Here is a 27,414-nt window from a genome sequence, read left to right on the forward strand (position 1 = left end):
AAAACATCAACCAAAGAAAGAACAAGATTCCTATACAGGATCTCACTGGTCAACAAAAACACATTTAAAGGAGAATTCCATGCTAGAAGGCTTTTTTACCTTTCTTACCAGGAGATCCAGGTGTTTTTTTGTGCAAAAACTCTTTGGCTATTTCCCCTACCATAAGCCCTCAATGAATTGCATTGCATTGAATGGGAATTGAATGGGGCTATGGGGTGTTAATTGGGGTGCTAATTCGCTTATTTCCATCGAAATAAGTAGTAAAGTGTGCCGCTTGGGATATTATTTACATTATGAAGAGAAGATATATACAAAAAAATATTAGCGATGGAAATAAGCGAATTAGCACAACACCCCATAGCCCCATTCAATTCAATGCAATTCATTTAGGGCTTATGGTAGGGGAAATAGCCAATAAGGAGCTTTTGCACAAAATAACACCTGGACCTCTTTGGTGGGGGCGTAACAACTACAAAGAAAGGTAAGAAAGCCTTTTAGTATGGAATTCTCCTTTAAGACCCTAACAGGAGCCAGAAACAATGTCTCTCCCAGAAGGATGGCTTAAAGTTAGGGTTGACGACCACGGAAACTTGCAATGGGCCTGGTCTACAAGATTCACAACACCACCAAGATACCCATGTACCTGTCTAAATACTAAGTCCACTCTCACAACACCAGAGGGAGTTCAACAAACCAGATTCGGCTCAAACAAGGGATTAAATTAATTTCGCTCCTATGCCACTAAAATGTGGAACGCCCTACCAACCGCCATTAAGGAATGTGAATCCCATGACTCCTTCAATCAAAACTGCTCTCAAAGACCACCTACGGACGTCTGCAATTCGAAACTGCCCCGTAAAAATAAAAAAGTTTTTTACTATGATGATTTCCTGTTTTTCATATAAGTCTATATTCTGTACGTCTTTAAATGTTCTGATGAATTGAAAATGGAGGACCCTGATGTAAACAAGTCTACTGCTTTTCGGTGTCGTCCTCAAAGTCGCAGTTTTTGTATTGACTTGCTTTCGTTTGAAATGTACGTATGTACCCATTCTACATACTGTGAAATAAAAAATGAAATCAATCCATCAATATTGTAGAAAGAGCCACTGTTCAACTTCAACTAATGCGGGAGTCAAACAAACACAGAAACACTGGTTGCGAACAGCAGCATGATTTATAGCTCACAGGGCACCATGAGCTATCTGCTATTCATGAACAAGGTGTACCCTCTTGTAAACAAGTGTAATGCTTAACTGGGTCGTCCACTCACAGTTAACAGTCTTTGTATTGCGTTTGTGCTTGAAATGTACTGTAATTCTGCAAACTGTTAATACATATTTCAATCAATCAAATTCACACAAGCTGTAAACTCAACTGGCCAGTAGTTAGCATAGATATACCTTGCTCTCCTGAAATGTTGCGTTAGCTTGTTGCTAGTGAATAATACGGTGACAATTGTGGTTTCAGTAACTCAAGTGTGACAAATGTTTTTGTCCTGGCACAGAATGTTTTTACTTAACAGCTCTGCTGTCATTAATATCAGGTTCCATTGTGCTATCGTTAGTTATGGACTTTGTAAAGACACCTCACCTTCCCAGTAGTTGCTGCTTCCTGCCATCTTTGTTGTTCAATGACGTCACCAGCTTCCGTCGTGTCACCACAGGCATGTCACTGTCAGGAGAAGACTTGCCGAATAGTGCCTCTTCGTGGCGGTATAAGGTATTGCAATGTCTAGTTACCAAATAAAGAAATCCCATATTTTATTATCTTCTTCTTTGGGATTCTTGGGTCACGTATTTTGATTCTTTCGAACACTACACCAGTAAGGCAAAGTGCTCCTGTTTTTCGTTATTTTAAAATCACATCAAATATTAAATATTTAAATTGCTGTGGATAGGCCTGAACCATGCCCAAAACATCCTGAGGACCACTCTTTGCACTCTCTCCATCCACCGCCTCCCAAATAGGCTAGCAGCTAAATCCCAGTCATAGCTTATTGCTGCATTTACATGCAGTTATTTCACACATCTGGAACATAATTGGGTGTGATGTCATGTCACGCAATGCATCACAAGGGGCAATAGCTTGATTGTGGCTTTATTTTATGTGTCATAAGTTTGTTAGCATGTTATCACAATCACACATACAAAGATTAATTGTTGGTTGTATGTAGGCTAACTTGAATTGCACTTATTTTCTTATTCACAAGTGGTAAACATTACATTATTTACAGGTGATTCCATTTGATATAAAATAGTATACCCCACCACACTCAAATTGAAAAATGCATACACAGCCACAAAATAGTGCTGTGAAGAAAAATAAATTACAAAACTGCCTTACTCTATTCACATATTAACAGATTTAAATTGTATGAATGGGGGTATCATTTTACAAAGGATTGTATCTCAAAGATTTGATGCTATGCCACTCATGGATATCAAGGCATATTTTCCACATTACATGGGTATGAGATGGGGTCAAGTTTTATCAATTCCTTCAACTTTTACACAGATGCAAACAATCAACAGTTCATCTGTCATGACTCGTGATTAAGTCATTCATGGACAGACAGACAGACAGACAGACAATGCTCATGCAATGCAACTTTGTGGTATTGCGTGGTAGGGTGTGGAAGGGGGACTTGTTGAGATTAGGTAAACCCAGTAGAAAGTAAATTCAGGAGCAGGGCAGGTTTTTTATTTTCATTTTGTATAGGCTATCTATGCCCAGAAAACAAATTGTGTTGAAACATGGCCATGTGGGAAACGATTCATGATCTAGGCAACAATCATTTCCAACTGTACATGTTCAGAGTGAGTCACGAGAAGACATTATGGACATGTTATTTTTTAAATAATTACCGGTACCCAATTATCCATCTGAAAATGTGGTCTAAAATAAAATGAGACAATGATACTTACAATCTATTATCCATTTTCTACTAGTGCCATTCTCCACCGATATAAAACAATCTTTACTTTCCATTCAGTGCAAGTTAATAGTATATGCATAGAGGGCCTTGACTTAACAGGTGGGTTTCTTTTTAGCTTTCCAACAATGGAGTTACAACGCTTTGGAGAAACGGACCCTGCATGGTTGCAGCCACAGCCCTAATTCAGCACATAAAAACCATGACAAAAACCACCTATGAAGCACAGGCGCCTGTGCAACGTTGGAATTTAGCAGCCTTCCAAAGTACAATGGTGTCTCTTTCATAACACCTGAGAATTGAAAACCTGGACTGAAAATGATCCACTTACATTCCTGCTATCAACATCAGCCAAATACACATAGTCCAACTGGACTGTCTAATTCTACACAAGCCAAGGCACAGTATTGGAATCTCTCTCTCAAAGGCTCAGTACTTACAGTAAATGTGTCAATACTGACTTTTGAAATGATAAATGTTTCGTAATAACCTATGTGCACTAGTACCTATCATTAATAGTACTAGCAGTATCACAGAAATGCAAGTGTGATGATAGGCGCGAGCGTGTGTGTGTCTAATTATGCTTTTACATCCATACAAAGCTTAATGTGATTTAATTTAGACTGAGAGACCAGGATAGGCCAGGCAGGACAGATATCAGTTCATGAGAGAACACACTTTGGGCAGCTAAGCTTGGAGAAAAGCAAGTGGCTGTGAGAGGCTGGATATGGGCCACAATGGACCAACCCTCTTCCTCTTTATCTGGCTCCTTTCCTCTGAACCAGTCCAATGGAGATATGAAGCAAAACAAACAGAGGTCAGCCCATCAGTTACAGAGAGAAGCAGAAGTTCTTATAGTATTACCATAGTAATACTAATCACCAAATGGCAGAGGGTGTAGGCTCAAGAGTTTGTTGGCATCATGGCAGAAAGAGCACCTTCATTGATCTTAAAAATATCAATCCTAAAGGTATCAGTACTGCCTCCAGTTCAGACGGTCCTTGTTGACCAGAATATTTTGGGAAGCATTTGATTTGTTCTCAAAGCTTGTTGGCATATAATGTGTCCTCCTCGCTCTCGCTATCGTCCTGGAACTCATGGGCTAGCAGCGATTTCTTGGAGCCCATGGAGGTGAGGCGGATTTCATCGTCATAGTCGTCACGGTGCTGTCGAAGCCGGTGGAAGCCGTCCTTGGACTGCTGGCTGGACTTGGCCGAGCACACGCACCAGATAATGCACGCCGTCACCACCAGCGCCGTCATGGAGGCCGCTGCACATGAGGATGAAAAGGAGACCAATGAGTCAGATGAGGTGAGACCACCAGGCGCCAGTCACTGTGTTATCACTATGTGCCAAACCAAAGTCAACTGTGTAATTAGACATATTGTATTAACCCACTAAAACCGGGAGAGATTCTGTGTCGTTTTAGATTTTAACCAATTGCATCGTAATTTTATACTTTGGCTATTAAAAAATAACAGATCATACACAAAATCAGCACGAAATAGTGAAAATCTTGAAGGAATGAAGATAGATTTTTTTTAAGCGAACATTCTTCACATTCCAGCCAATCACTTTTGGCGTCCTTACTTTTCTGTCCCCAATTTTTATCCTCACTTTTTAAGCCCTCAGCCGATCAAATCATCGCTATGGGGTACACACAGACACATAAAGCTGTGCATAGGTCATAGGATGGAACTTAGTTGATAACATTTAAACAAAAAAGGAAATAACATTTAAACAAAAAAGGAAATAAATAGAAATAAATTGTTTTGATGGATAAATGCAAAAGATTATCATCACTGTCGAACAGAAACTGATGTTTTTTTGTGTTTTTAAAGCTACCATTATCGGCAAGGAATACAATGATTATTTTATTGCCATATTGATTACACACACACACACACACACGTCAGTGGGGGGAAAAAGGATATTCCATTAGGTAGGGTTGCTTACCTGTAGTAGCCACCACAAATTCCCTGGGCAGGCCAAAGATATGGTTGATATGGTATGTGTTTGTTTTTAAAGCTACAATTATCGGCAAGGAATACAATGATTATTGTATTGCCATATTGATTAATTCACACACACACACACACACGAGTCAGTGGAGAAAAAAAAGGATATTCCATTAGGTAGGGTTGCTTACCTGCAGTAGCCACCACAAATTCCCTGGGCAGGCCAAAGATATGGTTGTCCATGTCAAACTCGATAGTGATGCTGACAGCAGCTTCATAGGAAGATACCACTACCTGGGAAATGGAATCAAAATGACACTGTCTTCATTCAGGTGTTGAGCACACTGGAGAGCAGCCAGACATCGATCAACATCCATGCACACATGTAGAGTTTGAGTGAGGAATGATAATGCTATATCAAAGCATCTTTACTAGCTTTACTGCTTTTAGCCTCTGATAACAAGCATCACATTGGTAAGGCAATCTTATCTCAAGAGACAAGAGTCAAGACTGTATCCGATCGAGTCTCCGAGTGCAATCAGAGAACCCATCGGCAAATAAAGGAGAAACAGCGCCCTCTTGACTTTTCCTTTGAATTCTGTCTGTCTCGAGCATAGACTGTAAAAGAAATGTCTCGAGAGACTACCGAGTGTGGTGATAGTTTGTGGAAAATGGAAGCACAGGCCTACATGAAGTCTAGTAGCTGGAAGCACAGGCCTACATGAAGTCTAGTAGCAATACCTTACCTTAAAACAGGTGGCCGCAAATCAACCAACAAAAATATAAATAAGCCTCTTTTTTCCCCCACCCATCCCTTGTGGAAGATCCTACACACAATTTTCTTTTCTGCTCCACAGTCCACACTGCTTCCTTAGCCAATTTATTATCTAAATGAACAAGCATTTAATGAGCATGCTTTGCTTTCGGCTCCGGTCGCTTGATGGTCTGCCCGGAACACGCGATCCATTCATTGTTGCACTAGCTGGAAGCTGGAGATGTGCTTGATGAAACATGTGCTAAACTTCAACATCACAACCTTGAAATATACGCCTGTGTCCAAAATCCAAATTGATTGAATGCCTTTATAAATATAATATAACTCAAGTTAGTTGGTTGCAGTCAGAAAGCCAACGATCATCAACATGTGCACAGTGCACGATCGCAGCAGCCCGAATATTGAACATGGATTTAAACTTGACACTCACAAGTTAGCCTACGTTGTTTGTTTGGTGATTGTACAACGTTCTCATGGCTAATTGTGGGAGTTTCCGAGTGATAGGCCTATTTGAGTGTCTTTCACGTGCGTACATAAATTTAGTTTAAAGTTGAGGCTGTATGAACGTGACTGACGAAAGGGTAAGCTACGATGCTTTTGACCTAGCCTAAGATTTAGACTCTCGTAGATGTATTTACGAGAGTCTAAATCTTAGGATACTTTGTTTTCCATGTTCTTGTGCAGACTGGATTCTAGCAGAAAATATCTCAGGTTCTGGATTATATTAATCGAACGGAGCGTGTCGCTTGTCAAAAATGAACTGAGCGATGCGAAGTGCTGTTGGCTTGTGCAGTTGGCAAGCGACACCGTCGTACTATGGGGGTATATGTCTGCATTGCGTAAAGATCGGAGGGACTAAATCAGAACTAGAAAACCCATCACTTTCTCAGTACTACATACCGGTATCCCACGGTCCCTAAATGTTTGTTTGACAGTTGTATTTAAAGGCATTCAATGGCTTATTTATCAGGTATTCACTGTGCGGTGATGCACAAAGTATGACGAGATCTACATTTCTAGATGCAATGAACACGGTAATCCATTCCGTTTCAGATCTGTGCTCCCATATTGTTTAACATGTTAAATTTCAACTATGTCAGTTTTGCCATCTAAAAGGATAAAAACATCTAGTCTAGGCTGATCTTGATGTAAATTAGGCCTAGCGGCCCTAGCCTAATAGGCCTATGTCTATTTTGTTAAAAGGAGGCAAAGGTTTTGTGGTGACTAGACTGGTACATTATGGGGTTGGGTAGTATTTACCAGTACACCTAAATCTAACATCCATTATTTTATTAGCTGCAGTGCTTACACAATAGTCCCAACTAAGATCAGCCCAATCCTTTAGTCGATTTTTAGAATTTGATGGGAGCAAATAAAAAATGCCTAGTTTAAAATTGCATGAGAATCAGAAGCACCTACAAAAGGTATCTTTAGATCATATGTATGTACTGATATTTACATTTCCAGAGTCATGAGATGCGTCCCTATAGCCTGCGGCCGAGTATGCGATGTCCGAAGAAATATGGTGAGGGTACTAAGGAGAGACCTGATATGCTTGGCATAACATGTGACCTGGAGCCTGAGAGGAGTGGAGGATACTTCCTAAAGCCACAACCTGACAGGTTCAGAAGGAACGCTGCAGTTCTTCCTGAACTCGACCAGGCTGCGAGTGCTGAGCCTCTCACTGCTCAGGAAAGAGTCACTATCGGTGGGCCAATGACATGTCAGTCAGGACCCCTTATGATCCATGGCTACACAGTACCAGAGTATCAACAGACATATCATTCAGTGGTGGATCCCCTACTGACCACTCCCTGTGGGGAGTGCAAGGCCTACAGTCCAGAGCTTGGTCGTACCATCAAGGAACATCTATTTGCAGAGCTCTGCTACCCTGTGTTGCAGATTACTGAGCAGAAAGGTGAAAAGTTGGAGATAGTGGAGAGATTCTGTGTGCTCCGCTCCACACCCCACATAGAGGTGGATATGAATGGGGAGCCACCATGACATTTATAGTGACATTTCATCATGTGTATTTATGTTTGTGTGCATTTATGTTCAACATGTTTTTCCATGACAACCTTATTTTCCCAGCCACATTTACGTTTCAAATGTTTGAATACATGTTCAGCCGTTTTGACAATAAATATGGATGTTATGTTGCTAATTTTCGTTTGATAAACTGGAAAAAGAATCATTTGTCCAAAACTCACACAAACCCTTAACAATTATGTAGCTTGTATTTCTTCCCAAGCCGAAACGGCTTAAAAGGGTGAACGTCTGCAACTATTCTGCGCTCAATCAAGTCACTCAAGTCTTTTTTTTTTCTATGATTGGCATGACATGACTGCATTGCAAGCATCAGTCAAACAAAGTGAGGTGTAATTAATTGAGTTGAATTTAGTTTTTCCACAGTCCTACAAATAAGGGATAATGCAGTAAACTCAATATAATTGACTTGCTCACAATGCATTATCCCACTTGTTTCAAGGCTAACTTGCAATGTCTCCATACTTACAAAGATATGAAATGTTATTTTAGAAAAGTCTTCCGTGCTTCATATTCAGGTAAAGTAACTGCAGTAACTTACATTTTAAATTAAACCCATTTACTGCATTTCTGCACAATTTTAAGACTTTAACTTTGAGAAGTTAAACCATAATATACACTACAGTAACCCATACATTATAATTGGCCCTTAGGGCTTTTTGCGTTAGGCTTTTAGCAACATTTTATAATTGTACTATTTGCAAACTGTTAAGCATTCAATAAAAAAAGACAGGGACCAAATATGGTCCCAACACAAAGACACTATTTGGTTCTGGAGCTTTCTGCTTCACCTATGACCTGTGGTTATTTCAGACAAAACACATTGAGGAATGTCAGGTAACCGTTTGTCTCTCATCTCGAGTACAACTTTTGAGGGGGAGTTTTTGTGATTGTAAATATGCCCCCATCCCAACTAGGGATAATCATACAATTTGAGACTGCAATACCTGCCTATTTTAAAGTAGAATGAGCTGTGACAAAAGTGTGTAGAATCTATAGATGCAGGTGATCATCCATTTGCAGTTTTGGTAAAGCTCATGAAATCAACTATTAACACGTATGTCTATCACCATACCATACCGCAGTGCAAGTGGGCTTTGACCTAGTAGGAAATAATGTTTTCAACCCGATTATTTAAACCGTTAAACAGCTTCTTATTTTATGAAATAATTTCCATGGTCTGGAGTGGACCTCTGTGACCTCATAGCTGGCAGCGGCCATGATCGTCTATTCTGACCCTCTCTCATTCATAGGCATTGTCTACCTCTCTGCATCTTGCTCTTTGCTGTAGTAGTTTGGTATTAATCTCTAATGCCGGCTTGAATCTACACACTTGCATGTCTGCGACTGGCTAGTTCCACTTCCGGTACATAAGCCGGAGGAACAGGAGCATTGTCATTTGCTAATTGCTAGTCAGTAGTGGGATGCTTATCCCATAACCTGGATGGATGATCGCACTGCAATTAAGTACAAAAAAAAATATATATATATATATATATATATATACTATACTGTCAGCGTGCACAAGATATGAGAGGGTAGCAATATGTAAAATTAGCTGCGGACAGACACAGACGGGTAGGACAACACAAATGGGTAAGTGAACTTTTCATCCAATTATACACACACCTCCTGGCGTTGTTGCTGGTAACCATCAGCAACAGCTTCAATGTTGTGGCTGCCGGGTGCCAGCAGGGCATGGAAGTAGCCCCCCACCGCAGTGAAGACCCGCACCCCTCCATTCAACACAATCATGGCACCCACAATTGGTTTCCCGCTCTTGTCCCTCACCACACCACGTACGCCCTTATGAACCTGGCAGACAAATAAACATGAGTATGAGTTTTCAAGTTTAGTTTTATCTTTTAATTTATAATTTATTCATTTATTAACCTTGCTGCACTGTGGGGCCGTGGGCTCCAGAAACATAGCTTGTACTATACCTCCACCAGCATGCTAAGAAGAGGCTTCTTGTTTTCGGCCCAGAGTGTGTCAAGCTCCTCAGCTGGGGGGAACAGACAACAGCCAGTATACACTGTGATTTCGGGACAATGACCAAAGTCCACGCTGAAGTCCTGGAAAGGCACAAAGTCAAACACGGTCACATGATGCACTCACTTCTGACTCATTACATTAATACACTGCTGTATGGGGCTACTCACTCCAGGTCAAGTCATTAACATTACAAATGTGCAATATTAATAAGTCCTACGATGATTAGTCAACTACAAGTTTAGTTGGGTAGCCCTAAGAGACCTACCTTCATGCTTCCCATGTGACTTTGTCTTTCTGCAGCCCTGAGAACTCCATCTGGGATGTTCCCCACTGAAGGAGAAAGGCATTAATTATATTATTTCCTGTCTCCACAGCTTTCATTACAGACCACCCGACTAAGACAATGTGCGTAATGCTAGTAATGCATACCCTGGCCATTATTTTGACATCCAGCGTTCCCGAGGTGCATCTTGGGGTGGTTTATGGCGTATACATTTGCCAAGTACTTCAGAGTTCCCTCATTTTCCACTGGAAAAAAGATATAATAAATCAATTTCTGTATTAAATAATACAAACAAATGTATTGGTTTGTCAGCAAATGCACCTGTGTCTATCTTTGTTAAGAAAAAAGATATTTTGTACTTTTGTATAGCCGTCTAGGATATATCATGGTTCTGGTTCGGCCCTGTTATTACCTGGTTGGACAGGCTTGTCATAAGGGTAGGTGGCCAGAAGGGAGCCTCCATCCAGAGCAACAGACAGAGTATAGCCTCTCTCTAGAATTTGGTCCATTACAGCTCTGGTCTCTGGCTGGGCCTGCACCACACGCTGTGACGCATTTCCTTAAATTAAAAAAAAAAAAAAAAAAAAAAGAGAAAAAAACATTTCATGCATTTTAGTAATGTCTTGCACTAAAACTCAAACGACTACTAAACCAAAAAGAATCTAAAGGATGTTCCTCAATAAAAAGATAACTAGTATAATATTTGCATACAGTACTTTATTGCCAAAACAGGCATTTCTTTTTTTGTACAATAAAATATGAAACTAACCAAAGAAGTCTGTGTCTAGGTCCTTGCCGTGAGCGTTTGTCATGCCCACAGATGAGGTGCACTGCTTCTCCTTGGCCAACTCCCGTCCATCTGGGTTGATGGAGGGCAAGATAACAATCCGCGTCTCATTGATCAGCTGTCAGGGAGGAACGGAGGTGCAGTTAAGAGACATATCTAAACCATTAAACCCGTGTGCAACACCGGAACAAAGTTTAAATCACCCTGGCCTTAACCATAATCTCAAGACTTCCTGAAACTCACCCTGGTGATGGCTGGGTTCTTGCCATAGTTAATACACAGGAAGGCAGCAAACTCCAGCAGCAGATCAGTGCCCACCGGGGCGTTACCATGGATCCCTGCCACGAAGCGGATCTTGGGCTCAGATGGTTCAGCCTCCCCTGGTTTGTTGGAGATTTCCAAAGCCCAGATGGTTCTAAACTCCACACTCTGGCCCAAGCTGGACAACACACACATGGAACCAAGTCAGCAATACCAAAGGTAGGAAGTATTTAAATTTAAAGCAGCAGCATTTCATACACTGTGACAGATAAAACACGAATGCCAGAATAATTTCTTTTGAAGTTTATAGTTAATTTATAACTCTGCAAATAGAAAGAAAGAAACTTAGTTCAGGCCTAATCAAAAACATTAACTTGAATGTTCATTGGTGCAGCTACCTATGGTCCTGGATCAGGGAGATACATAGGCTACTCTAGATACTAAAAAATATTCAGAAGGCAAGATCAAGATTTTGCCAACCTGTGCAATGAGGTGATCTTGGGGAAGTTGAGGGTAAGTCCTCTAAGGAATTCAGATAGGTCTTTGTATTTTCGGTATCGAAAACTGTTCTTTGTGGCTGTTCTACTGACAAGATCATCCAGACCCTGGCCAAGGGACAAGTCCTTGATGAAACTCTGGAACTCCACCTCCAATGGGTCCTGTGTGGCCTCTGGGCCTTTAGGAGTTTGACCTTTGGGCTCTGAGTGGACTCGTGTCAATTTGAAGTCCACTACCTCCACTCCATCCTTTGGAACAGTGGCATAGATAGTCACTGGCGTGTATCTGCACGAGACAGAAGATTTAAACATTGAAAAGGATGCATTCTGCAAATGGTGCACACAACAGCACAGGAACTAGCCTGCACAAGAGCAGGCAAGGCCTGACAAACAGGATGTATGATTATTAAATGTTCCACTTGATTTTGAACAATGTTTCCCACTCTGATTATGGCATGTCTTACCCACGGGCGGAGGCGATGAGGTTGTAAGTACCAGGGACAAGCAGTCTCCAGTAGTCTCCACTCTGGGCTGAGGTAATGTTGTGGTCAATCCCCTCCACACTAATGGTGGCATTGGGGATACCCTTACCATCCTTTATGTCGCTCACTGTACCCTTTACTCCTTTTTGCACCTGTTAGGACAGACATGTGCGCACACATATGAACAAACAGAGTTATTTTTCTTTTCTTTTTTTTTATCAAAGTTTTGTCTGGTGGATAACCATTATATTTTATTTCCTGTAAATGTAATAAGTTCAGTGCAAGAAGGACACAAGACTTCATGCAAATGAATATACAGTATCTAATAAAATAAGACATTAAGGTGTGCAAGATTATCAGGGCATTGTACATGAGATAAAGATCTTACAATAAATGCACTATGTCTCTCTGTGTGTACATGTGTACGTACATCTGTAATCCACGTAACTTGAGAACCCTTCGGCCCACAGACTTCAAATATCACACACACGTTCCACACCACCACACAGAGTGCAGTGCCCGGCTGAGAGGCGGTTGTCCAGAACCACCAAAAAAGGCTCCGACTTAACTTAAGACCTGGAGGCGTGGTCAATGCTGTTTGGCCACTCAGAATAGCCAAATGGCATTGATCACGCCTCCAGGTCTTAAGTTAAGTAATAAGACCTGGTACATAATACTGCCCAATGAGTCAACTGAACAAGAGAATGAGTGAAATGTTAGGGTTCAATGCAGGGTGTTGTCTTGAGTGTTACCTGGTGTATGAAATCTAGCAAGGATCGTCGGTTTTGCTGCCAGTAAGTGGGCAGGTCAGCATCCTTGGGGTACTTGACACAGCCTAGCTCGATAGTCACCTCAAAACAGTTGGTATTCAGGTAGTTCCAATCCTGCATGCCACCTGGGGAGGAAAGCACTCATGGTCATTCCCATCCATCATTTCATATCAAACGTACAGTATATTGCACACATACAGACTATGGACACATGAAATAATTTGACTTAAAATCCCTGTTGCCCCAGAATGTTTCTGTACATTTTGATTCCAAGGATTGAAAATCAAATCTAAAAATGTACTTTAGTTTATAAAAAATTAAATACAAAATAGGGACACCGGGTATAATGTGGTTAATCGGATGTTTTGGGCTGAAAGGGCCTGAAGTACCTGGGACATTGTACCAGTTAGCACCGTTGGTAATGCCATCCTCAAAGTACTCATTTGGGTAGAGGTCTTCACAGGGGTGGCCATTGTGCATCATAGGATTTGCCTGCACACACACACACACACCACACACACACACAGATATCAATCCACAGATTTCATAACCCATGTTTAACGGACAGTATCTGAGACCAAAGCAATCCAAACGGTGGTGCAGTGTCCTCTAACCTGTGAATAGGCTCTGGACACTTGTTGAAAGACTTCGTCATCAGGAGCTTTGCTATACTTTGTTAAGCCTTCCTTGTCATCATCATAAGGGTAGTTCACCACCAAAGAGCCTGTTTAATAATAAAAGAGATCAAATTACACAGGTATTCGAGAAAAACAGATTACACAGCAAAAAAAAATTGAATGGGGGGGGGTCAATATATGCTTAGACTGCAAATATACACAAGATTAATAACAAAGCTGTAAAGGAATAATCTAATTAGGCTAACTTGCTAACTGATCTAATCTATTTTCAAAGAAGAAACATCTTGCCTCCATGGAGGTTAGCTGACAGGACAAAGGGCTCGCTCCTCAGCCAGTTCATCACTGCAAGGGTCTCCGGCTGCCTGGGCACTGTGATGTTGGCAAATTGATCCGGGAAGTTACGGTTCAGATCCAATTGGTTGCTGTTATTGCGTCCCTTATCTCTTGTGTTCTTCGTGTCAGCTATGAGGAAAGGACACAATGTATAACATTAGCAACACAATGCAAAGCTGCTCCTCGGTTGTGGAATGCCCTCCCTGACCACCTGAGGGCGCCACAGTCTGCTGACACTTTTAAAAGGGGACACTACCATTGTGTGTGTCCTACGTACAGCTAATCTCCAGCACCCTCCAGCACCGTTGGCCTGGTCGATGCCAAACTGTGCACACACACTCCCTGGATGCCAATCACAAACCTCTACCCCAATTTCTCGGCCCGTTATAGCGCCACCATAAGCCAGATCCTTGCAAAACACATTTATTTATATTACTCGTACACATTTTATCCATACATCACGCAAATCGGTATACACTATCTCTATATGCCTTCCAAAGTTTGGAAGGCAACACTTGCAGGATTGGTCCGTTTTGGAACAAAATCAATCAAATCATGAACACAGCATGCAATTTCCAAATTATGCACACACATTCCCACTGGGCAGAGGAAGAAATGGCATTTCAAAAATTTCAAAACAGCCTCATGGTGGCACTACAACAGGCCAATTCATGTTTTTCCTAAAACTACACCGATCTGTTTACAACTTTGTAGGCGCACTACTAAACATTATGAATACACTGTTATGTGTTATATATTTATTTTAATTGCCCTGTTATACAACCACCAGATGATTTTGTCCAAACATCAAAGAGGCTATTATCATGTGGGGACCTGTGCCCCAAGGGTCACCCTGTGCCCCAAGGGTCACCCTGTGCCCTGAGGGTCACTTTTTCTAGTTTTAACGATGCATTTGCCTAGATCAGTGGTTCCCAATCTCAACCTTTTGAGGCCGATGACCTGGAATTGAACTGGGGAGTGAGTGGGACCCCCCAAAATAATCAAATTTGAACTGAGGACCTAGATGGACTTAACGGTATTCATGCCTTCTGTGTTTTTGCTGTGTATAGTTGGGGAGGTCACGAACCATTGATCTGTTTTTTGTGTTGTTTTTTTAATTGTTAAAATATAAAGTGCAAATAAAATGTATTATTCATTATTACAGTCTGCATGACAATTGGCCTGTTCCTCCTCAAAACTGCTTCACTTCACTACTTCCTCTTACCAGCAGCAAAGACGTGTCAAAGCAATTCCTGACAGGCAGAACGTGTTTATAATGAAGGGGCTTTCCCATGCTGAAAACCTCCAAAGCAAAAAGTTGTAATGTTGTATAGTAGGCTTGAGCACCAATCTGGGGTCAATATAAAACTGCTCCTACAATTAATGTCATTCTTCCCTTTGTTAATGCATCAATGTATTGCGGTTATTGTGCTAGAGTGTGCGCTGAGTTTTTTTTAATGAGTTGAGAGCACCTCAAATCCCACCTGGACAATAAGTATTTGCATGTACTTGTACTTGTATGTGCAGATTTGTATTCCATCTACTTTTGAGCATTCTCAATGCCATCTGTGGTCTGGGGCAGGGCACATTTTTGCCGTGCTTCCATTCACAGCCACCGTTAATTCCACAACTGACACAAACATGCACAACACTCCAACACAACAGGATGTCAGTGTAGTCAGTTGAGTTGGGAAACCCCTGGCAACTATTACGTTGTTTGTTATTTGTTTCCCTTTCTTTTTATGATAAATTAAATCAATGTTAATATTGGCAGAACTTTTTAGCTCAAGACCCAAAGGACAAATCAGATGTTTGCCAAACTAGTGAAAATAGCAGATCTACAAGCTTGTGCCACATTGTGAGCTTGTTGATCAGCTATTTTCACTAGTTTTGAAACAATTTGTATTCCCATTTATGGAATTGCTTTCTTTATTTATTTGTTCATTTTTTTATTCAATTATTTTGAAAAATCATTGAATTTGATTTTAATTCATGAACAATGTTTGGGGATTATTTATTTTGTTGTTGAAATAATTTACTCGTGACCGACAAATGGATCCTGACTCAATTTTTGTGAAACAATGGTCTAGTCTATGTGTGTGTGTGTGTGTGTGTGTGTGTGTGTGTGTCCTTCCTTACGTTGACTGGCTGTCTCATAACCATCAGGGTTCATAGATGGCATGATATGGATGCGTGTACTGTTGACCAATTGAGTGACCTCAGGGTCGCTCCCATAGTTACGGCACAGGTACTCAATGAGGTTCAGCAGCAGCTCACGGCCAACCACCTCGTTGCCGTGCATGTTGGCCACATATTTGAACTCTGGCTCACCTGGCATAGAGGGAGAAATGGAGAGAGAAATTATAGCATAAATTACCATTTAAGCCTAGACCAGAACCCAAGATTGCTGCCAGTGCCTAAGAGTTTCTGTCATCCAAGAAGTATTATTTTCCATCTACCGTACTGTACTAGACTGCACCTAAAAAGTTGAAGGAATAGTTCAAATAGGTCACGAAATATATAAATTACTATGCCTGGGCAGCCATTACGAGCCAATGCACCGGGTAAATCCAAATCACTAAGCAGCTGCTTATACTGACAGTTTTTTGTTTTTCAAACAACTCACTCAAAATAATACCACCAGGATTATGAAGTAGTGGGGTAAATCTCAAGCCTACCTAAGTGGTAAAAAAGTAAATTATTCTTGTAAAAAAGGAATTGTGTTTTAAAGAATCACCTTGCTCATGGATAGTGGGGTTGTCTGAGATGACCATGACATAGAGCTCACGGCCATCTACTGAATGGCCGATAGAGTGGAGGAAGGCAATGGAGTGGAAATCACTGCTGTATTTGCGGAGGAAGAGCTCCATATCTGCGTAGTTGTGATGGCGGAAGTCCTCGGGTTGGACAGGCTCCTGCTTTGGTGGAGACGAGGGAGTGTCGCTCTCATTTCCGCCAGGAAGAATATTCTGGGATGAGTCACTGGAGCTGCTGTTGCCGCTAACTGCAGGTAATGGTGTTGTTGGAGCTTTAGTAGGTGAGGTAACAGATGTGGTCGCTGCAATGTTACCTGCATGCTCATTGACCAAGGGTTCCAGGGTGAAGTTTAGTTCAGTTGGTTTGCCTTCCACCACTTGCACACTATACAGTGCTATTGGCTTGTACCTAGGGGTGAACACAACACATTTTTGAGTCAAGTTGATTCTGCCTTTACTTATACGGGAAGTGGCAGCAAAGCACACAGAATTGTTTTTATTTATTTATTTTAATTCCACACTGGGTCTTGGTCGAATATGCAACTCTCTCTCTCTATATACTAAAACTGAAATTATATACAATCCATTGACTTTGCAGTACTCACCCTTTTGCAACAGCTGAGATGTTGTACATGCCAGGGAGGAGGAGGCGGTAATACTCCCCGTGTTGGCCTGTGGTCAGATTGTGGTTGATACCTGCCACTATAATGTTGACATCGTTGAGGCCAGTGCCGTTGGTGGTCTCTATCACATAACCGCGTACACCAATATGGACCTGGTAGAGGACAGCTGTGTTACCAGAGAACATCTTGCATTTTTGGTCTGATAGCATTGGTATCTCATTCATAAAGGTGTCTTTTACACCATATGACTGGTTGCAGGGCTTAAAGCTAAAAAAAAGTTTTTGCAAACCTGCACTGATCTCATTAAATGACGTCCCCAGGACTGAGAACTTTAAGCCCTGTGGTTGTGACTTATGGTCATTTGGTTTAACCATATTCTCCTTGAAGAATATGAGGTATGTTGTATTAACAACAACGCGAGTTGGGCAACATCTGACTCGGCGTCAAGACGCTTGTTGCGTCTTTCGTGCCAAGCTCACAATGCGACACGCTGTGAGCTGGTAGATCAGCTATTTTTGAATAGCAAAGTATAAAATAGGAAGAATGTGGTAAATGGACAGAGTGAACGTCCTACCTTTTCAATGTAGGCCAGTAGCGACTCCCTATTTAAGTCCCATTCCTTATGGAGCTCATCGGCAGGAGGGTACTTGCAGCAGCTCAGCTCCATGGTAATCTCCAGGCAGTTCCCATGGAGGTAGTTGAAGTCCTCCATCCCTCCTGGATGACATGTTGGAATAAAAAGCCTGGATTTTAGAAACGGCACCACTTGCCACATAAAACACGTATACAAAGTTTAACAGCATTCATAAAGTGTGAACATTTTGTTTGAGAGTTGAGACAATCAAACTATAATATGAATCTGCCACATACAGTATGCAGAAACGTTTTTCTATATTTAGTAGTCATACAAGAGAAATATCTTCTAAAACTTATTTCCATGTGATAAGCTAAAGGCTGCAATTTGGAAATGACAGTACTACCCCAAATCAACATTGTTTTTTAAATCTCTGCCCCATCTCTGTCCATCGCTGGTATTGAGCGATGGACATCGGACTCAGTGCTTCTGTTGGAAGGAGGCTGCTTGTGACATACGTCTCTTTCCAAGGGCCCACAGTGTTCGCAGCTGCAATACCAAGCCAGCTGCAGCCTGGCTCTGCACCCAGCCAGACAGCCTAGCAGGCAGGCAGACATGGAGTGGTGTCCTCAGGGATTGCAGCATGCTGCCAACATTCCCTCTGGTTGGACGGTTGCCATAGCTGCCTGCTGGGTGGCCACAGGAGCCCAATAAAAATAGCCATCGGCATTAACTGCATCAATGATTCTTTCTGCAAGTGTTACAAAGACAAAGTGGCCACGTCTGTCTGCCACTTAACTACACACAGTCCAAAACAAGGCGTGCCTGAACGGTGTACATGCACTCAGCACTGCATACAAAACCAACACCAACCACCTGCATCCTTGTTGTCTCAGTGAGTAAGGAGATCCTTAAGAGTACAAAGATGTATCACATGTCGCTATAGTGAGAGACATAGGAAGAAAAAGCATGGCCAGTCACCTAGCATAGATGGCTACAAGTACATTCAGCTTCAATGATGGCAATTGGCAATGTGATGCAGTACCAGCAAACTGATCAGCACATTTGAACAATTACTGCTGCACACACAGGCGATCAACATAGACATTTCTGAGATTTGACAGAAAGAAACAATATCCTCCCAAATAGCTACTTTGGGGAGGTTGGAAAAACTATCTCCAGCTTTGTTCCACCAGCTTAGAATGGGCATACAATACATTTTGGCACAGAGAAATAGAAAGAAATGCACATCAGCTCTTCTGTGTAATTCCAAGAAGTGGGAGCGTGCAGCTGTTCAATTGTGTGAAACTTGGTGACTGTAACTTACCGGAGCGGAGACTTTAACCAATTATTTGAGATTATGGGTCAAAATAGTTGAGGTGGAGTGGACAACATGGTCCACTGTAAATAGTTGAGGTGGAGTGGACAACATGGTCCACTGTAAATAGTTGAGATGGAGTGGACAACATGGCCCACTGTACTATTAGTTGCGACATGGTCCACTGTACTATAGTTGCAGTGGAGTGGACAACATGGTCCACTGTACTATAGTTGCAGTGGAGTGGACAACATGGTCCACTGTACTATAGTTGCGGTGGAGTGGACAACATGGTCCACTGTACTATAGTTGCGGTGGAGTGGACAACATGGTCCACTGTACTATTTGACAATCTCTGTCTCATTTCAAATATATATTTATATATTTAATCAAAGACATTTTCTTTAGCTTTCCTTTTAAACTAATGCCAGCCAATTTAGCTTTCCTTTTAAACTAATGCCAGCCAATTTAGCTTTCCTTTTAAACTAATGCCAGCCAATTTACTCTTCCGAAAAGTTCAAAATCTATGGCCAAGAAAGTACTTGGCTAAACGGTGTTGTCTCTACTTGCATACGTGAGACAACACCATTGTGATATTCTGCCTCATTACTTGTGCACGCAGAGCATGCAAGTAATGTTTTTCATCAGGTGCTACGATGCGTATGTCCCGTAGCAGCATATGACGTGATGAAGATATGTACCAATGCCAGGGTATAATTGGCTTTCGATGGTGGGGTAATGATGATACGTTTCATTGTCGGGTGGATTAAAGGTAATGCCCCTATGTATACATGTATGTAATCTCACACCACTGCCATATCAAGCAGAAATTAATCATTACATCATATGCTGCCACGGGACATACGCATCCCCCCCGTGCAAGTAATGTTTTTCGTCAGGTGCTACGATGCGTATGTCCCGTAGCAGCATATGACGTGATATGGAGCCGACTTGTTCTGACATTCCATATGTTGATCTGACCTCATCAAACCCTGTACACTCAAGACACGCTCCAAATATGGCCAGTACAGAATTCATTCCATATGTTGATCTGATCCCCCATGCCAAAGCGCCAGCACTCGCCCAGCAGTCTGCTGTCATCCAGGTGGATATATTGATCTGACCCTCCATGCCAAAGCGCCAGCACTCGCCCAGCAATCTGCTGTCACCCAGGCGGATATATTGATCTGACCCTCCATGCCAAAGCGCCAGCACTCACCCAGCAGTCTGCCGTCACCCAGGCGGATATATTGATCTGACCCTCCATGCCAAAGCGCCAGCACTCGCCCAGCAGTCTGCTGTCACCCAGGCGGATATATTGATCTGACCCTCCATGCCAAAGTGCCAGCACTCGCCCAGCAGTCTGCTGTCACCAAGGCGGATATATTGATCTGACCCTCCATTCCAAAAGGGCCAGCGCTCGCCCAGCAGTCTGCTGTCACCCAGGCGGATATATTGATCTGACCCTCCATGCCAAAGCACCAGCGCTCGCCCAGCAGTCTGCTGTCACCCAGGCGGATATATTGATCTGACCCTCCATTCCAAAAGGGCCAGCGCTCGCCCAGCAGTCTGCTGTCACCCAGGCGGATATATTGATCTCACCCTCCATGCCAAAGCACCAGCGCTCGCCCAGCAGTCTGCTGTCACCCAGGCGGATATATTGATCTGACCCTCCATTCCAAAAGGGCCAGCGCTCGCCCAGCAGTCTGCTGTCACCGAGGCGGATGTGTGCACGTTTAGGGTGAGATCACTTCCCGGCGTCTTAATGGTTTAATCAGTTTTATAAATGAAATGCTTTGTCTGGACCAATGCCATTTCCTACAGTGGCAAACATCCTCCAAAATCAGTCCACACCCTAGTTCCTGACAGGAACTAGTCAGGACAGCGGCGTTGAGTCCGGGGGTGCTTGAGGGCTGAAGCACCCACTGACACAATGGGCGTGTTCGGAAATAGCGCACTGTGCAATGCATACAATTTAGTAAGGCACAGTAAAGTGAGAGATTATTACTACATTATCACCAAATTAAATGTAATTATTAGGTGGATGATCAAACTACCATAGTTTAGATTAGAAGATGATTGGTAGAGAGTGTATGGCCTGGGGACTATATCTTTGAAAAATTACACTATATTTACCCAAAACAAAACACTGACTATTTGCAGTGCAGGATTTATAGGAGGCCCCTGGGCTAGAGTAATTTTACAGGCCTCACGGGCCCTTACGGCCGCACGAGCTTGCCACGCGGTTGTTCGTTTTGGCTGAAAAATGTTGGAGGGCACGGCAATATCACCCTAATAAAACGAAATATATAACTAAACACAAATCTCACTTGAATTGGATTACAATAAAAAAAGAAAAATCTGTGGGCTAGGTGGCTCAATTTACACCGTCTCCGACACATGCAAAAACTGACAATTGTGCAGAGGCCACATCATGCTAAACCACAGTACCTCAACGTCATCGTGTGTCATATCTGTTTTGCAGATCTATCACTGTCATACAAGGAAGACAAAAGGAGCTAACCAGTGTTGCCAGATATTGCGAGAGAAATAAGCACCGGCTGTTTGAAAATAGCCAATCTGAAAGCTCAGTGAGCTTGCAAATCTGCTATCTGCTAATCTTTTTCAGATCTGCTGAAAAAGATTGTAAAAACATTTAAACATTAGGAAACAAGCCAAAACTACATTTTACAAACAAGCTCAAAAACCTGCATCCTGCAACTTTATGGAAGAAATAAGCCCAAGGTCACTTATAATAATCAAACTTGGCAACACTGGAGCCCAGCCTAACCTGTTAATGCTTCATGACATTTAGACCAGTAGATTATCATCTACCTTTGTCACTTTTCCAGTTGTTTGGCTCCCCAATAATTTGTCATTTGTTGACACTGACATCTACATTTAGACTAGTCTCAATAGTAATTCATAATAATCACAATGAGATGAGTCTTATGTATGTTATTTAGCTTTAACTTTACATACTAAAAGAATGTAACTATCTACAGTCTATTTTAGAAGAATGAAGTTGGCCTAGACAGTCAAGATCAAAAGTGCATAATATGGTAAATAATAAATAAATAGCCTACAATGAATCAATTATAAGTAAATTTACTTAGTACTTGGTCTTCAAAAATGGTTATTGTATCTTTTCCAAATAAATTGACTCAATGCTAATCTATAGGAAAATATTAGAATCAGATTATCCTGGAAGACATGCACTGGCAAACAAACACACACATGCTCACAGACACAGAGGAGAGATGGGCTGTAATTTGAAATCCCATGTCCCTCACTTCTCACCCCCTCGGCCAACCATCAAATCAACACAAAGAGCCAGTGGATCAGAATACTGTCTGAGTGACACCAATGGCCCGGTTTCTTAATCTGAATCAAGAGGGGATGCCGCAAGCCACCGATACCCAAGCTAAAAAAAATACACATATATTCAGAGAAATAGGCAATAGGTTAAGTGTTTATTAACTAGACTAGACCACAAGATCTTGATTTTGTCCCGTTTGGATTATTGTAATTCATTGTTCACTACCCTGTGTCGCTCCGCAATACACCGTCTCCAGCTTGTACAGAATGCCGCCGCTAGACTATTAACCAATACATACAGAAGGTCACATATTACACCTGTGCTCACTGCCTTACACTGGCTACCAATAGAAAAAATAAAAATTGTATTAATTACTTACAAATCCCTCTATGGGCTGGGCCCAATACATTTAACTGAGTTACTCCACCCCAAGGTAAATACGAGACAACTTAGGTCTTCTGACAAGGGCCTTCTTATTATCCCTGCTACCAAGCTGAGAAAAGGTGATCGAGCCTTCTCATTTATAGCACCTACTCCTTGGAACGCTTTACCTCTTAACTTGAAAGAGTATACATTTAAAAAGCTGATAAAAACGCATCTGTATCGTAAGTATTTTGGTTTGCTATAGTGATTGCCTCTGTTCTGTTGAGTCCTGTTTACTCTAGTTCTGCTTTTATCTATTTCTATGTATTGCTTTTGTTGCTTTGTTTCTTATTTCTATTTCTGTTGTAATGTTGACTGTGTGTTCATGTCTTATTCTGTTATTATATTTTATTGTACAGCACCTTGTAATGATTGTTTTGAAAGGCGCTTTATAAACAAAATTACCTTACCTAAGTGTGGGTGATAATAATAGGAAGTTCACTTTAGTCAGATCAACATCCGTTAAGCAGTCTAATCCGCATGCTCAAGACTGTGCTTTATAAGAGGGCAATCACACTGAGAAGCGTTGCTTCAAAAACCCCTTGTAGGTGATTGACATGGACTAAAACTGCTCAGAGTGCCTGTGCAGTGGGCAGTGGGCACTAGGGCTTTGTGCTGTCATGTATACTCCAGACAACTAGGATGAGTTTTCATAAACACTGGCCATTTTGGTACAGTCAATTTCAAACATGACAAAAACAGGAGGAAAGTTATAAAGTAGAACCAAAGCCTGCCCTAGTGCCCTTTGCTTGACTTGATTGGCTGACTGGCCAAAAATATGACATTGGTATAATTTGGCAAGAAATGTTGCTCTGTGCCTTGTGCACAAAATGTGAACACTTATGTGCACCTAAAAACCACATTCAGCAGTGGACAATTCTTGGTGGGATCGCCCCCATGAGGGTACAATAATGAACCCATCTGTGTGTAAACATCTAAAATTTAAGGATCTGATTTGGCAACAAGACAAACAAAATGAGGACAGCCTATTAAGTCTTAGGCTTAGAGTGTTTGAGTGTTTTGACACTTACCTGGCAGACCCACCCAAAAATACAGTACAAAACAGTGCTTTGTTGACAGAGTTGAAAATAAAATGTTTATGTATAAGCTTGTCAAGTACACACACAAACTCAAAGAATGAATGAATGTTGCAGTAATCCATCACACACACAGAGAAAACTAAAACTACACCAATTACCGGTACATTAGCTGCAATCTCCATAGCAACACTGCCAAAATGTCTCACTTCAGGCCATTTAGTGTAATTTAGCTCAGTGACCAAACAATAGGCTTGCACAGGAAAAGCAACCAAATACTGCCGTTCCACGATTTTTCATCCATCCTACAAGACACTCCTATGATCCAATACAACTGAGCTCCTTCTTAAACCAGACTTGCTCGCTGTCAACACTTCTCAGACAAAATTGGCTCATTATGTTACTGCCGAGACAAAGACAAGACAACATCCATTGAGGCTCAATCGCCATGGAAACCATGGAACCCATGCTACTACACACAATATGTGTGATTGTTCACAAGGAGGTGAGACCAAATAATGAGCATTGATCACACAAAATGACCTCTGGGATAATTCTAGAAACAAACAGATAATCTTACCGGGTACGTCATACCACTGGGCTCCATTGGTGATACCATCCTTGAAGGTCTCTTCGGGCGAGTCTGGGCAGCTGGGCTGGCCCGTCTTCATCACGGGGTGGTTCTGGGCGTAGACTCCGGCCAAGTATCGAAACAGACTGTCGTCCTCTGATCTGCTATAATGGCCCTCCCGCTCGTGGTTGGGAGAGTCGTCAAATGGGTAACTGGCGACTACGGTGCCACCGTGCAGGTTCCCCGAAAGCACAAATCTAAAAAGTCGAATGGACACTTAACTTTCATCCACAAGAATGTGAATTGTGTGGTGCGAGTGATCAGACAGACAAGAGAACATGTCAAACATGCAATAAATATCTACACTGATTAAAGGGAGATTAGGAACCTGGCTAAATATTTACATTTTGGGGGGAACAAAATCCAAATTTCTAGCCTGTATCTGCACCTGCACCTGCATGTATCCATCTAAAAAATACCACTTGCACACAAACAAAACGTCCACCACTTTCCCTGGGAGTCACATTATTCTGTTGCTATAACAGGTATTTTGTGATTGCAGCAATGTCGAGTTGCTTACTGACTGGACTGTGTCCAAAGCCATCTATTGTGCAGTGTGATTAAACAAGTGATTGGGGCATGAGCCGCATGATGTTGACTGAGAGGCCATTCCAACCCCTGCCTGGCTGCCTCTAGCAACCAAGACCCATTAAAAACAATTGTAAAACTAACATTATGTTTGCTTTAATTGCTTATACGTTTGTGTTCCTCTGTTCAGCACCTGGGATTTCATATTGGAGCGTGTGTGCGTAGTTTACTACTTACAACTTTTTGGAAATGGTTTCACTGGAGAAAATAGATACAGTGCCGTGTTTTACTGTGTACTTACTTTTTCTCCAAGATCCACTTGATGACGGCCCTGACTTCGGGGATATCAGCTTGAGATATGTCCTGCTCGACAAACTGGTCGGGGAAACTTCTGTTGAGGTCCTTGTTTCTAGCATTCTGACGCCCCCCTGCCTCGCCGTCGCAGTCGCCCTCGATTGACTTCTCAAAGCCGTCTGGGTTCATGCTGGGCATGATGTACACGTCCGTGGTGGTCAGCAGCTGCGTGATGCGTGGATCCTGCCCATACCCCGTCAGCAGGTACTCCACAAGGTACACCAGGACCTGCCTGGAGATGGTCTCGTCGCCGTGCATGTTCCCAACATATTTGAATTTGGGTTTGCCCGGTGCTTCTACGAGAGGGTCCTTTGTGATCCGCAGCACCCACAGTTCCCTGCCTTCCAGCGACTGGCCTACACTGGACAGGTTAGCAATATGAGGGTACTTCTGAGCCATGGATTGTAGGATCCGGGTCAACTCCACGTAGTTATAGTATCTGTCGTAGGTTTCCACATCTTGTATGGTGGGATTACTTCTGCCTAGCCTCGCTTTAGCAACGTCTATAGACACCACAACAACAACAACAACTAGAAAGGCTGGAAGTGAGACGCGTCGTACTTTCAGCGTCGCGGCGAGATGTTCCTGCAAGTGTGTCGCCATTGTTTACGTGTCTCCTACCCGTTCACCATTCGGTCTCTTGAGTTACGCGGCGACAGAAGGCGTATAAACAAAGGCAACGGACAACCAGCTAAATGTATGTTCTATTTAAAAGCCAGCGAGTCAGCCCTTGGTGCGTCTGCGTCTTACTAGTACTACTTCCCCCTTCACCTCAGGAAGGCGGGGTTTGGCGGTGACGCAATCAGCCTTCAGCCGGAGTGGGCGGGGCCTTTTTAAGGTAGTTCCCACTTCATATAACCTCGCGTCACCCATAGAGTATGTCACCAGGCTTTTCACCTCAGTTGAAAAGACTGCCACCTGTCAAAGTTTGCAGAGAAAAAGGATGCTGAGAATAAAGAAATAAACAATAAGCATTTTGTTCTTCCTTTCCTTTCATCCCACTCTGCCAAGCAGCCAACCTTAGCCAGATTAGAAGAGCTGCAACTGCAAGTAAAAGTGAGAAAGTTTAGCAAAGATGGAGAATGCTATTTTTAATCTCGGGAATAAGGGGAAGAGAGCATCGAACACCGTTTCTGTCACCTATGAAGGGAAACCAAAAGGGGAGAAAGAATATTATTAAAGGACCATTTCAGCACTTTTCAACCTATCTTCGTATAATTGGTCCTCACTAATGATCATGATAAAATAGCACCATTTTTTCTACTCGGTCTGTGTCTCATAAGGAGGGCTGTGGGCAGTTTAGAAACCCGTCCACGACCACAATTAAGTGACATCATCGATGGATTTGGAATCCAAGCTAATAGTAAACGTCTAAAATCTGACTGACAAAATATAGGGCGTAATTGTCTTGTGCCTGTCATCTCATCTGTTGAACAGAGGTCTGCAATGGAAATTAAATGGCCAGTCAATTTCTTCCATTTCTACTATGAGTTTGGGTTTATAATACGGTAATATCATATGGTAGACTTCCCAAATGGAGCAGGCTTAGCCAATGCCCTTTGCTGCCGTTACATTAAAGCACCACTTCACCACTTTTCAACCTATCTTCATATAATAGGTCCTCACTAATAATCATGATAAAATGGCACGATTTTTTCTACTCAGTCAGCACTCATAGGAGGGCTGTGGGCAGTTTAGAAACCGTCCTTCAGTGACATCATCATTAGATTTTTTTACAAAAATGTTAAGATTTTCATTATCGTGAGAAAGATGGATTCCATTTTCGCATTGCAACTTTTCAGGACTAGAAAGCCTGCAGTTTCTATTAGCTTGTATTCCCCATTGATGATGTCACTGGAGGACGGTTGACGGCGTTGGAGGGGCTAGCTCGCCTCAAAAAGAAGAAAAGAAAAGTTAGTAGCTTCAGTATGCTTGAGTTTTTTGAGCGGCGGCGGCACAGCAATGTGTCTCTGTCTGTCTGTCTGTCAGTATGTCCGCCTGAGTAGGACCTTTAACCCCTGTCTGAGTAGGACATATTTACCCTGCAGATGCTTAAGTCAACAACTATGTGCTTGGCTCCACACACTATAA

General features: G+C 42.2%; 3 protein-coding genes and 1 long non-coding RNA gene across 5 annotated transcripts in view; 2 read left to right on the top strand and 2 right to left on the bottom strand.

Moving 5' to 3' along the window:
- Nucleotides 1-1,735, bottom strand: part of gosr1 (golgi SNAP receptor complex member 1) — a 44,548-nt gene extending 42,813 nt beyond the window's left edge. The window contains exon 1 of one of the 2 annotated variants that reach the window (XM_079513924.1): nt 1,594-1,735. In XM_079513924.1, coding sequence (XP_079370050.1) covers nt 1,594-1,621 — 28 coding nt within the window. In that variant the 5' untranslated portion in view covers nt 1,622-1,735. The remainder of the gene's footprint in view (nt 1-1,593) is intronic. The other variant, XM_079513923.1, reaches the window with a different exon arrangement.
- Nucleotides 1-27,414, top strand: part of abhd15a (abhydrolase domain containing 15a) — a 374,815-nt gene that overhangs the window by 190,658 nt on the left and 156,743 nt on the right. The window lies entirely within an intron of this gene.
- Nucleotides 2,076-26,118, bottom strand: cpda (carboxypeptidase D, a). The gene is made up of 21 exons (XM_079513421.1): nt 25,271-26,118; nt 24,391-24,638; nt 17,714-17,856; nt 17,122-17,291; nt 16,498-16,925; nt 15,900-16,091; nt 13,716-13,889; nt 13,404-13,513; nt 13,179-13,281; nt 12,772-12,914; nt 12,002-12,171; nt 11,521-11,823; nt 11,023-11,218; nt 10,762-10,897; nt 10,405-10,551; nt 10,139-10,237; nt 9,975-10,039; nt 9,658-9,789; nt 9,344-9,529; nt 5,085-5,187; nt 2,076-4,205 (listed from the first exon to the last, which is right to left on the bottom strand). The coding sequence occupies exons 1-21, from the start codon at nt 25,924-25,926 to the stop codon at nt 3,976-3,978; spliced, it is 4,134 nt and encodes a 1,377-aa protein (XP_079369547.1). The 5' UTR covers nt 25,927-26,118; the 3' UTR covers nt 2,076-3,975.
- Nucleotides 6,102-7,827, top strand: LOC306931811. Its single transcript, XR_013791068.1, has 2 exons — nt 6,102-6,249; nt 7,136-7,827. It is a non-coding gene; the product is annotated as an uncharacterized lncRNA (long non-coding RNA).

Source organism: Electrona antarctica, assembly GCF_951216825.1.
Source record: "Electrona antarctica genome assembly, chromosome: 11".
Lineage (NCBI taxonomy): Eukaryota > Metazoa > Chordata > Actinopteri > Myctophiformes > Myctophidae > Electrona > Electrona antarctica.

Coding starts and splice junctions, on each gene's coding strand:
- cpda (XM_079513421.1), bottom strand. CDS start 25,926: ATGGCGACACACTTGCAGGAACATCTCGCCGCGACGCTGAAAGTACGA. Junction 24,639..25,270: donor AAGTGGATCTTGGAGAAAAA/GTAAGTACACAG, acceptor TCGACTTTTTAG/ATTTGTGCTTTCGGGGAACC. Junction 9,790..9,974: donor GTCACATGGGAAGCATGAAG/GTAGGTCTCTTA, acceptor GTGCCTTTCCAG/GACTTCAGCGTGGACTTTGG.